The sequence below is a fragment of the Triturus cristatus genome, chromosome 2_1, assembly GCF_964204655.1.
Source record: "Triturus cristatus chromosome 2_1, aTriCri1.1, whole genome shotgun sequence".
Classification (NCBI taxonomy): domain Eukaryota; kingdom Metazoa; phylum Chordata; class Amphibia; order Caudata; family Salamandridae; genus Triturus; species Triturus cristatus.
In genome coordinates, this window is record NC_140581.1 from 85,061,403 (window position 1) to 85,074,833 (window position 13,431).

Consider the following 13,431-nt stretch of genomic DNA (forward strand, 5'->3'; position numbering starts at 1 on the left):
ATTTTTTTTACATTCACAGTTTAGTATCCAAGCTCCTTACTACTTACGTCTTCATGAAGTAAATTTTCCCTGCATGGCTGTCACATTCTTGCAAGTATTGAAGAGTGAGCATTGGCTGAATACTTACATTATAGAAGTGCACTGCAATAAATGTGCTTCACTGATGCAAATATTCCTGGGCAGTGTGGATTCTATTACTATAGTAAGAAACATCACACTGCGGAAGATTAGCACCTCTCAGAAATGTTTGCCTATAAATGATGTAGCCAGCTACGTCATGTTTTTTTTTTCTTATGTAGCCACTCTTCGCAGCATTGGGGGAGAGGCTGTACATCACGGCTGAAAAACATTCAAAAAGTGAATAGTCTCAAAGGCGAGACCTATTGGCTTTAGCAATGCATGCCTTGTTGCTCACGTCTGTGTATGTGTGATAAAGACAGTGGTGCAACGGACACCCCGCTGCCCCCGAAATGCAGGGGAGGCCCCACTCTTCCATATATGAAGGGGTGCCCTCGCCTTGTTTGTCCAGGGTGTGTCTCTTGTAAAGCAGATGCAGTTTGCAGCCTGCTTTGAGCAGCTCCGAGTTGACACAGACTGACTCTCTTTCACACTGAGCCTGCCAGGGCCCTTACAAGAGCAGATACCCCCCCCCCCCCCCCCTACAAGAGCAGATACCCCCCCCCCCCACCCGCCCCCACACAGAAAACGTCTTTCATAGAGCACTGCTTGTCTGAGAGGGGAAGAGGCTGACTGCACAGAACTTTTTGGGGCAGAGGTAAGGTGGCTACCTTTAATTCCAACATACAAATATAGCCATCTGTCTACAATGTTATAGGGAATCATCGTTATTCATTTGAATATGGCCTTCTTACATTACCTGTTTAAAGTCTGAACTAATAAGGGGAAAAAATACCAAACTGATTTTCCTAATTGTTGTACCATCCTGGAATTAAAATACCACTCATGCCCATATAAGACAAGTAAGGCAGCAACTCCAGGAAGAGGATGTGTGCAACTCCAGAAACACAATCAGGACTGCTTGGAGGCAATGGAGGGACAAAATATAGATAGAATGTTGAATCAGTGGTGAAGGAAGTGAAGGGGTGATTGCATATGAGTGATTGTGGTAGGTGAGCGCTAGGGAAGTGGACCCCCTCCCCCAAAAGGGCCTCCTACAACACCAGCCATCTTTCTCAAGGACAAGCACAGTTGTGCCTTTGCCCGGTGATTTTAGTTTGTTAACAGTCTGCTGTAAGGGGACAGTAAGAGCATTTTTAAAACTAGTTAAATGCAGGCATGGTGTGCTCTGCATATACAATAAACCAAGGGGAGGTGTTGTGTTCAGTGCTTAATTTGTAAAATAACCCTGACCAGGAGGCCACTGCAGCTTGCACCACCCATCACCCCTGTCATCGCTGCCAAAACAACTTCTAGCCATCTCTCTCGCCAGCAAGTGCTACAGTTCAGATTATTCGAGGTCCCAAAGATAAAGGAATGGCTGTGGAGGCAGGTAGTAGTCATTTTTTATGTATATTGTGTTCATAAACAACTGTTGTTCCGCTCATCTCTAAATGAGATGAGCAGCGCCATCATGTAGCAGACTGGCTAAGTGCGGTGTTGACAATTAAGTGAGGGTGCTGAGCACCAGAAACCACCAGTTCAAATTAAGCACTGGTTGTGTGGAGATTTAATATATTTCAATCCATGCAGTAAATTGAAAAGGTTCAGTCACAAGTATTTAAAATGTATTACGCAAATCAGCAATTACCCATCCCTGTGTGGACTATCACAGACATCTACACTAGTTTCCCTATGCGTTTTTTATTGTAGCCATTGTCTAGAATAACTCTCTTTAGTGTCCTTAGAAGCGAATTGTAGGGGGCATACATTAAGCCATAGTTAAACTGGTGGGGGTATTTTATGGGATAAAGTAGCACCTGCCATACATTATAAGGTTATTGCAACTCACTGAGGAGTTCCGTGACCATATAGCGGAACGAGGCCGAGGGTGTCTTACAATATCCTTATCATCTACGGCAGCGGGTACTTACAGTAGTTGCTTCACTCTGAGTGCTCCTTTTGCCTAGAATAATTACACACACTCTCTGACGTTGTTCTGACCGTGTCAACTGCGATGAGTAGGATCTTGAGCCAATGAAACATGATTTGGGGAGGATGGTTGGTATTTAAGTAGTTCGGCTATTTTGGGCATGCGTGTATGAGACTCACCGCCACTCACTAAGGAATTAATCCAGGCAAAAGAAGCCCTTGGAGATATGCAATTACCAGAAAGTAATTGAATCATGATTGCACGGGTCTCATGCGCACACCGTGTCTGTATTCCTAGCTCTCTCCCCTGTTATTCCTTCCCCTAGTTCTTTCTCCTGAGTTCCTTTTCTCCCTGATTATGTAACTGTCCTCCTCCTGGTTCCTGTGCCATGATGAATTACTTTGCGAGATATCGAAAGCCATAAAATGACCAGGACAAAGGAAATCATAACCAAAAGGTTTAATTGAATAATATGTCCTTCTCTATTTACAGCACAGAGGATAAGCCTTTTGAACCAAGAACACTTAGAATCTCTGTCTACTATAACACTCTATATTATTTATCGGCCGCCCTGCAGATATCCGCTAAGGATGCGCCCTATACATGACTTGTTGCCTTTCCTCCTGTTGATCGCCCTGTACCCCAGAAAGGAGATGCTTCACCTCATTCCCTATAGACTAGTCCAACTGTCGACCTCATCCATCTACTCAAGGTCTGTATTGAAGGTTTGTAACCTCTTCTGAGAGACTCAGAATTCTCAAATAAACTATTAGTATCTGGAGCCTTCACCTCTGCTGTCCTTTCTAGATATGTCAAAAGGGTTCCATTGACATCAAGACAATGGAGACTACATTCCACATTTGTCAGTGGCTGAGGGTAGAATACAGTAAAATAATTTGTTGTTTGAAGTAAAAATTTGATTTAACTTTGGGAATGAAAGATGGATCTAAATACAAAACAACTCTAGCTTCAAAGATCCGTAGGAACGGGAATCTGAAATACCAGGATCCTAATTCCCCCCAAAACATTGCCAATGTAATTGCGACATGAAAAAAAGGTGAAGACCTCAAGGCTCACAAAATGAGCAACAAGTTCCAAACAGGAAATATTGGTTGGGAAGATCATCTACTACTCTCTGAACGGTTAAATACCCTGCATACTAATTTGTGAGCCTCCTCTAGATTCCCCCAAGGGCACTAGATCCTAAAATTGTGGGTCATGTGAATTTTTTAAGAGAGTGATTCAGTAAAGGCCATAAGTGATATGTGAGATCATAGGCAGTGCATGGTGTTCTAGTTATGATGTTAGGGTCTATGAACAGACCCCTGTAATTTGTTTTTATGTTTTTTTGGTACCTCGGTACCACAGGGGTGTCCTTGCTGTGTACTACGGCACTGGGTGCTAGTACCATGTTACTGCTGACTCAAAATGATATATATACTTTTTATTTAACTTGAGGGAGGGTTCCTTTGGACTCCCTTCCCCATGGCCCTGTAGGTCAGGGAGTGCCCAACATGAATCCCTATGTGGCGTGCATTTTTTTAAAATTTCCAGGACTCATGAAAAGAGTAATAGCGGTTGCAACCTATTCTTCAATGTTGGGGGCAGCCAATCAGATCAGTCACCAGCAATGGTATTGTAGTACCAGAATGACCAACAGGAGAAAAAGGCTGTCTTGGAGAATCACCTTTGTTTTTTTCTTTTATTTTTTGTACCACAGGAATAATGCAGGACTCCCAAGGGGCAAACCGTCCCACTATACCTAACTTTTTCTGAGGGTTTTAACATTTTCGTGCCCAACCAGAGCCCCTCTTTAAACATTAATTACTCAATAACAGCTGAACAGATTTAAACCTAATGGCTAAAATAAAGTTTCTTATGGGAATTAACATTGGAAATCCCTCTTTTGGGCACCCTATTTGTTTTGGCCGCTACTTGACAGGTTAGTGGAAAACTTTCCAGGATGGAGCCAAAGAGGATGACTGTGCTATTTGTAACATTTCATGCAGATTTCTCAAACAGTGCCAAATTTATTAGGAAAACAAAAAATGCTTTTCCTACGAAAGCTCTGGCCTAACTATAACTACACAGTCGCGGCACAATCGATTCCAAGTGATAGGATTGCGTACAATGCTATGCTATTTTATTCAAGATTTTACTAATAATTCTATTCACGGTGGGAAAAAAACGACCTAATGAATTCAGTTGACATGACACAGAACATTTATAGGTTTACTAATCTTCCAATTATGCCTTTATTTAATACATTAGCAATACCTGATATTCTTGGATTGTCCCGCTACATTCTGACAGATCCTTCCACTTGATCGTTTTGGTTGTTGCATTAAACCATTCAATTTCAGGAGCATCCGGTACTGTAAACAAATAGATCAAAATCCTATTGGAAGTACAATGAATAGGTAATTCTAGTAAATTTCAGCAATTTAATTGTAATATCACGTTGACGTGAAGTGCAGTAAACTAATATGTACTAAAACTATAGTCATAATAAATGTGCACAACTACACATCATAGATTTAAACATCATTGGATTTTGTCTATGTTTTACATATCTTTTCACAAGTGTGCTGGCGAACAAATCCAAAAACAAGGTCAACTGAAATGCCACCTTTGTTAGTTGAGTGGTTTGCACTGATAGTAAAGCATTCAATGGAAAATCTTCGGTGGCAATCTGCAAAACACCTGTATGTTTGTCCATGTGTAATAGATTTTTTCTCATAGAAGGAGGTTTTTGCCCCCTCAATACTATATTTCATAGTTTAGTGAAAACCCAGTGAAATATGGTGGTGTACCCTTCCCTTTCTCATTTTTAGAAAGACAATCCTGTTTGTTACATGAGTAAAGCTTCTGCTTTCTTACTTAGGGGTCGATTACGATCTCGGTTGGACAGCTCACCGAGAGCTGTCCGTAGCTTTACCTTACGACCGAATCGTCCCAGGAGCCGGACCGTCCGGGCGAAGAAGTACAATACGGAAATGTGCCAAATTCCCGACCGACACGTACGCTCCAACTCCATCCACAATTTCCGTACGAGCCGGATCCATAAACGCCCAATCGAGTCGCACGGAACAATTTTCACTGCATTTACTTGGCGGTCAAGTACGATGCGTACTTCCTACGCGCCGAACGGGTCGCCACGTACAGCACATCACAGCATCCGGTAAAGCAGCATATCAGGTACGCTTCGCACCAGAACACAATCCACGGCTACGAGACGGACCAGCTAGCAACGGGTACGAGACAGAACAACAAGCAGCGTGTACGAGACGAACACATCATGAATCCCATCGCGCAGGTCATACCAGTACTGTACATCTATGACCGGATCAGGAACAGACACGGACGGCGCAGACAGTAAGGTAGACACCCACCACACAACAAACAACACATACCCACCAAATGTCACACACACCCAGGGGGTCCATATCCTGTCCACTAGCAACAGGCCACCATACGGGATGCATGGCTATCACCACTACCAGCCCCACTCATAGGGGGTATGTTGCTCATCACTACTGCCACCCCCACTCATAGGGGGTATGTTGCCTATCACTACTGCCACCCTCACTCATAGGGGGTATGTTGCCTATCACTACTGCCACCCCCACTCATAGGGGTATGTTGCCTATCACTACTGCCACCCCCACTCATAGGGGGTATGTTGCCTATCACTACTGCCACCCCCACTCATATGGGGTATGGTGCCTATCACTACTGCCATCCCCACTCATAGGGGGTATGTTGCCTATCACTACTGCCACCCCCACTCATGGGGTATGGTGCCTATCACTACTGCCACCCCCACTCATAGGGGGTATGTTGCCTATCACTACTGCCACCCCCACTCAAAGGGTGCTGTGTGACTATCAATATCAACACCCCCAATCATAGGATGGGTAATGCGTCACACATCCATCATACACCAACATTAGGTATGTCAGCAAAATACATCCCCCTAACATCATGACAAGAGTGTGTAGTCTGTGACAAATGCCCACAACAGTGAATATGACTTCGAACATACAATGTAACTCCCATCACATGTGTGACCAAAAACTGGCGTGTGTGTGGCCTACACAAGGCAAGCATCACAATAGCACTGTGTCAATGTACACTAACCCCTCCTCACTGTGTAGAACAAAAGTTCAGTGTGGGGTTCCAAACTGCAGCAAATGTTGAGCATCGTGGTAATGGGGTCTAAACCCCCCATCACTGTGTCAAACAAACGTTAAGTGTGGGGTTCCAAACTGCAGCAAATTTTGAGCATTGTGGTAATGGGGTCTAAACCCCCCATCACTGTGTAGAACAAAAGTTAAGTGTGGGGTTCCAAACTGCAGCAAATGTTGAGCATTGTGGTAATGGGGTCTAAACCCCCCATCATCACAGTGACCAAAAGGTAAGTGTCATCATGGTAAAAGCTGCTAATGCCAAACAGCATGTGTGATTCCTGGTCCCAACACATGAAACACTTTTGTGGCAAAGTAGTGGTTGTGTCCCATACCCACAGAGATGTGGTGAGGCTAACAGTGCTGTGAAAATCAAACATACTCTTGGCCATGTGCAGACAAGCACCACCCATGGGGGCTGACATTGCATACAGTGTATGTTAGACCTGGCACCTTGGCGTGAGTTTCCCTTCCACTTTTTTGATGGTGTGCCTCGATTGTTTTGCTGGTGTTGTCCGCTCAGGGCACTGCGCCACGGCTAATCCGTGCCGCAGTGCAAGTGCTCCTTAGGTAAAGTGTACCTGTAATTGATGTCCATGATTGGTTTATTGGATTCACTGTCAGTCCCCAGTAAAGTGCACCAGGGGTGCCAGGGCTCGTGAATGCCAATGCCGCTGGTGGGCTTGCAGCGCTGGTTGCGCCACCCACAGAAGCGGCCGTGTAAAATGTGTCTAGGGTCTGCCACCGCAGACCCTGTGCGCGGTCCGGGACCGTCGCGCTGACTGCGCAAGTGCCCCCACTTGCCAGTCCCTAAACCTTCCCTTACCTACATATTAGCCACCCCTCTGGTAGGCCCAAGGGCAGGGTGCATTGTAGGCATAAGGTAAGACATGCCCTGGTGTGTGTGGCATGTCTTAGTAGTGAATTACAGCCCTTTCCGTTCTTCACTATTGAAGGCTACCTGCTCTCCATAGGCCAGAATGGGCTGCTGGGATCACGCCAACGCTGTGACCCCAGTGGACTCAGAGAGCATGGTAGAGTGTCAAGTTTGGTATGCCTGAACTCAGAATAATAAAATACTTCTTGTAGTCAAGTTTATTTTAATATCCTGGGTTTGTAAATACTACTTTTAGAAAGTTAGTATTTACTGACCTGACCATCTCAGTCCGCCTCTGCTGTGTGTGTGTGTGTTCTGCTTAGCAACAGTAGGAGCAGGGTGGGGGGATCCCCAGAGACAGGTTGGCTGCCAGGTGGTGGGTAGAGAGATTACACCTGGATGGGTGGGAGGAGTACACCTTGACTCTTGAATAGACCTGTGCTCTGCCACCACAAAGCCGGCGCCACCCCCTGTGGGGCGGCTGACGTCTCTGCCCTGCTGCTGAAAGGAAAGAGCAGAGTCACCATAACACAGTGCTCCAGAACTGGACTGAGCCAGGCCTAGGCCCCCTGGCGCTAAAGAACAAAAGAATCAAGGTATAAAAGTAGGAGCCTGGCTCCTAAGAAATCAGAATCCTGTTTTACCACAAAGAACCTCTGCCCGACTAGAAGGAGAAGAAGACGCTGGAGGAGCTGGCCTGCTGCTTGCCTTGCTGAGAAAGGAGAGGAAGAGACTTACTGAAAAGACTTTGCTACTTTGTGCTTGAACATTCTCCAAGGGCTTGATCTGAGCTTGCCCCCTGAACTGAACCCCAGGAACAGTGGGTTCTCTGTGCTTTTGCTCGTCCTCCAATTCGAGCCGTGTGTGCATCCCGCTGGAAAGAGACTGCGCCCCTCATCGCCCCTCCTAGGGCCGTGACACTCAGAAGCTCGCCTGCCTCAAACCCGTGAGAGCCCCGCTCCGTCCCGAGCCGCTCTCTGTCCCCGGGCCAGGCCGCCTGCATCCCTGTCACCGCCTGCTACTGGAGCGCGCTGACCGCGCTATCACCCCTCCCGCCGGAAGCCGTCCGACGACTGTGATCTACGCCGGGTCATCCAGCTGCACTGACCGTGCCCTGCGACCCCGCTTCGCTGTCCCCGGACATCTCAGGCCGCGCCGCCCCCGCTGTGGAGACCCTCCTGCACCGCCGTGCTAAAGGGTCGCTGGCCGCGCCTGCCTACTTGCCCACACCTGCTGATTGAGGACCCAAGAACACTTCCCAAGCTGAGAGTCGCACCGACCTGTGCCGACTCTCCACATCACGAAAGAAGTTCCAGTATCGGGCTCGGGGCCCGCAACACCTTATTTCCCCGTTCGCAGGAGCCGATCTCTGTGAGTACTGGAACCACAAGTAACATTTGCAAGAGACTACAAAGTATCCATTTGAAACTACGAACAACGAACATTTGCCTGCTTTATAACCTGGTGGCCTAGCGAGAACGTTATTGGTCTTGTGATAAGTCTGTTGAGATATATATACCTTATTTTTACATAAAGAATCGTATTTTTATATATATCCAAGTCTGGTGTCCGTTTCTGGGGGGGATTAATGTATTTACTGTGTGTACGATTGTAAGTGCTTAACCAACAACGCCTGAGGAATCGCCTTGGCTGCTCACGCCACGCACCTAGAGGGTGAGCAAGGGTCATTCGCGAGGGGTTATCCTGCGCCCTGACGTGGAGGAGAGGGTTCCTGCTTGACACAAGGGCAACCTTGCGCCAACCAGAGATCCCCGACTCTAACATTGTTGGCAGCGGGTGGGATTTCGGATTTGCACTTGTAATTTGCATACAGTGAATTATTAATCACCAGATAGTGAGAGCAGACCAAATAACGCAGCCACAGGTTTTCATTTTTGGAACTTTGTTGAGACATCTGCCATTACTGCAACCATGCCTAGCTCACTCTCCGCTGGAAGAGCACTCTCTGTGATTTCTGGAATAGATGAGGTGGATTGGGAGAGACTGGGAGGCTACACGATGGAGCAATTGAAAGGCTACAGTGTAAAATTCAGAGTCCCCCATGCTGGATTCAAGAGGAAGACCCAGTACACCAAGGCGTTGAGAGCCTGGAAGGAGTCACGAGACCCACGGAATGCGGGGGACATCGTTCCACCCGACAACCTTGAGGAGCCCAGCAGAGTCCGGTCGCCAGAGGAGCTGGCAGACAGGGCAGCAGACAGGGCGCATGCAATGGAGATGGCAAAGTTGGCAGGACAAATGGAAATGGAAAAGCAGAAGTTGGCCCTGGAGGCACAACAACGCCAAATGGATCATGATATCAGATTGAAGGAGTTGGAGCTGAAGGCGAAAAGTTTGGACACTGCTCCTTCTGGTGGCAGCACTCCACCAGCGCAGGTAGAGTCCAAGGTGTACATCCCCAAAGATGTAGTAAAGGAGTATTTTAGAAAGGATGACATAGGGCAGTGGTTTAGAGCCTACGAGGTGGCCATGTCCTCACACCGGGTCCCTGAGAAAGACTGGGGAGCGGGGTTGTGGGGAAGGTTCCTTGCGGAAGGGCGGGACACACTGTTAGATTTGCCCTTAGAAGTCCAGACCTCATACCCCCATATGAAGGAAGCTTTAATGACCAGGTATGGGTTAACTCCTGAGCTATATAGACAGAGGTTCAGGGAGACCAAGAAGATCCCTGAGAGTACGTATGTGGAATATGTGACCTTTTTCTGCAGAGCGCTGGATGGTTGGGTGAAGGGTAGCAAAGTGAATGATTATCAAGGGCTGCTTGATTTAATTGCATGGGAGCACTTGTCCAGTCAATGTTTTCCTGAGCTACGCCAGCACCTGATTGATAGCAAGCTGTCCAACCCGAGGAAGCTTGCTGAGGAGGCGGACCGCTGGCTCAGCACCAGGGTCCACAAGGGTCAAGTGGGAGACTCCGCCAAAGGTGGGCAGGGTCCCCAGCAGAAGAGTGGGGGGGACAAGGGTAAACAGAAGGGGTTCCAAAAAGGCCCCCAAAGTAATTCCCAAGGGAACCAGCAGAAGGGTTCTCAGCCTCCCCCACCCCCGCAGCAGAACGGGGCCCCGACAGGTAGACCTGTTCCAAAAGGGCCCTTCAATTGTTATAAGTGTGGTGACCCGGGTCACATTGCCTCTGATCCTAAGTGTCGCCTGTTTGGTAAGACCGCACCCACTGGTGCTCCCCCCCGGCAAGTAGCTAGTGTTAACTTTGGGGAGGAAGTAGCAGTCCAGGAGGGTGGGGGTCCCGGGCAGATGACCCTAGTCTCGCTAGGAGACAGTGAGATGGTCCCTGTAACCTACCTGCCCTCTAACACTAAGAAATATGGGCAGGTGGTGACCATCAATGGAAAGAAGGTTGAGGCTCTTAGAGATACAGGAGCCAGCGTGACCTCGGTGAGGCAACACCTGGTGTCTCAAGAGCAGATTGTACCCCATGCCTACTGTAGGGTTGTCAATGCTGACAACATAGAGAGTCGTTGTCCAATGGCTCAAGTTCCCTTTGAGTGGGGGGAGGTCTCTGGTACTCTACAAGTCGCTGTGAGAACTGACATGCCTGTAGACTGTCTGCTAGGGAACGACCTGGAGAGCTCCCCTTGGGAAAAGGTGGAGAAGACCACGCATCTGAGGATGGTGGGTCTACCCGACTGGGCGTGCGTGACCACCCGGTCCATGGCAGCCAGTAGGGGTGTTGAGAGGGTCCTGGAGCCTGAGGGAGAGGTCCAGGAACCGGCCTTAGGGAGAAGGCGCAGGAGGCGCGGGAAGCCGGCCCCCGAAGTTCCCACGGCCCAGGAGGAAGCAGACCCGGAGGGGGATGCTCTGGAGCCTACCGGGGAACAGATCGCCGAACTGGGAGACTTGCCTGAGCTGACCCATTGGCAGCAAGAAGGAGGTCCCTCCAGGGAGGAATTCTGCAGGGAGCAGAAAGAATGCCCTTCTCTCGTGGGTATGCGGCAGCAGGCTGCAGACCAGGCCAACGGTGTTCAGGCCAAAACACACTACGTGTACTGGGAGAGTGACCTCCTGTATTCCGAGCCTAAGGCTGCTGAACCTGGGTCAGCCCGTGTGCTGGTGGTACCCCAGAAGTTCAGAACCTTCCTACTGGGGCTGGCTCACGATGTGCCGTTAGCAGGACATTTGGGGATGGACAAGACCTATGACAGGCTTGTCACCCACTTTTACTGGCCCCAAATGCACAAGAATTCAGATTCCTACTGCCGAACCTGTCAGACTTGCCAGGCAAGTGGTAAGAGCGGAGGGAAGCACAAGGCTCCTCTGCAACCTTTCCCTGTGGTCGGTACGCCATTCCAACGAGTGGGTATTGATAATGTGGGGCCTCTGGACCCCAAGACAGCCCTGGGCAACAGGTTCATCCTGGTCTTGGTGGACCATGCCACCCGGTACCCTGAAGCCATCCCTCTGAGGACAGTGACGGCCCCCGTGGTGGGACGGGCACTGATGGGAATTTTCTCCCGAGTGGGATTCCCTCTAGAGGTGGTGAGCGACAGGGGGACCAATTTCATATCCACATATATGAAATCCCTGTGGAAGGAGTGTGGGGTAACTTACAAGTTCACCACTCCTTACCACCCCCAAGGAAATGGGTTGGTTGAGAGATTCAACCGAACCCTCAAAGGCATGATCATGGGCCTGGACGGTCCAATGAGGCGTAAGTGGGACGTCCTCTTGCCATGCCTGCTCTTCGCTTACCGAGAGGTGCCGCAGAAGTCTCTAGGGTTCAGCCCCTTTGAGCTTCTGTATGGTCACCCGGTAAGAGGACCTCTGAGTTTGGTAAAGGAAGGCTGGGAGCAATCTCCCAGGAAACCTCCCCAGAATGTATATAGTTACATGCTGGCCTTCCGAAACCAGACTCGGCGTTTCAGGCAACTTGCTGAGGCAAATCTGGAAGCCAGCCAGGAGGAGGTCTCCAAAATGCTTGCGCTAGGGGTGGTTGAGTCCTCCAGCAGTCCTTGGTCCAGCCCCGTGGTCTTGGTCCCCAAAGCTGCTGCGCCGGGAGCCACACCTGAACTCCGGTTCTGTGTGGACTACAGAGGACTCAATTCAGTAACGAAGACTGACGCGCACCCCATCCCCAGAGCTGATGAGCTCATTGATCGGCTGGGGGCTGCCCGGTTCCTCAGCACGTTTGATTTAACGTCTGGGTACTGGCAGATCGCCTTGACCGATGGGGCCAAAGAGAGGTCCGCATTCTCTACACCAGATGGGCACTTCCAGTTCCGAGTCATGCCATTTGGAATGAAGAATGCCCCTGCCACCTTCCAGAGGTTGGTCAACCAGGTACTGGTTGGGCTGGATGCGTTCAGTGCCGCCTACCTGGATGACATCGCAGTGTTCAGTGCCACCTGGCCCGAACACCTGCGCCACCTCTGGGAAGTGTTGATGGCTCTGCGCCGAGCAGGCCTCACGATCAAGGCAAGCAAGTGCCAGATCGGGCAGGGTTCCGTGGTGTACTTGGGACACCAAGTGGGGAGTGGCAAGGTGGCACCCTTGCAACCCAAAATTGAGACCATCCTGGCTTGGGAACCCCCCAAGACGCAGACCGCAGTGAGGGCCTTCCTGGGGCTCACTGGGTACTACAGGAGGTTTGTCAAGGGCTATGGAACGATTGTTGCCCCCTTGACAGAGCTGACTTCCAAGAAGCAGCCCAGGAACGTGATTTGGACTGACACCTGTCAGAAAGCTTTCGACACCCTGAAGACTGCCATGTGCACGGCGCCCGTGCTCTTGGCCCCTGACTTCTCCAAGGAATTCCTAGTGCAGACAGACGCTTCAGAGCATGGTGTAGGGGCTGTTCTTTCACAGATGACTGAGGAGGGCTGGGACCAACCCGTAGCCTTCATCAGTAGGAGGTTACTTCCACGGGAAAGTAGGTGGAGTGCAATTGAGCGAGAAGCATTTGCTGTGGTCTGGGCGCTGAAGAAGCTAAGACCCTACTTGTTTGGGTCTCACTTCCGGGTTCAGACGGACCACAGGCCCCTCAGATGGTTGATGCAAATGAGGGGTGAAAACCCGAAGCTGTTGAGGTGGTCCATCTCCCTACAGGTTATGGACTTTACGGTGGAACACCGTCCTGGTACAGATCACGCCAACGCTGACGGTCTGTCCAGGTATTTCCGCCTTAGTGACGAGGAACCCCCTGGGCAAGGGTAGTTCTCCCCACATTTCAGCTGGAGGGGACACGTGTTAGACCTGGCACCTTGGCGTGAGTTTCCCTTCCACTTTTTTGATGGTGTGCCTCGATTGTTTTGCTGGTGTTTTCCGCTCAGGGCACTGCGCCACGG

The 13,431-nt window shown here is 49.5% G+C and overlaps 1 protein-coding gene across 2 annotated transcripts in view; it reads right to left on the reverse strand.

Annotated features, from left to right (window-relative positions):
• Window positions 1-13,431, reverse strand: part of LOC146863797 (uncharacterized) — a 317,162-nt gene that overhangs the window by 70,778 nt on the left and 232,953 nt on the right. For both annotated transcript variants that reach the window (XM_085628095.1, XM_085628101.1), the window contains one exon: window positions 4,328-4,425. In XM_085628095.1, the coding sequence (XP_085484221.1) occupies window positions 4,328-4,425 (98 nt within the window). The remainder of the gene's footprint in view (window positions 1-4,327; window positions 4,426-13,431) is intronic.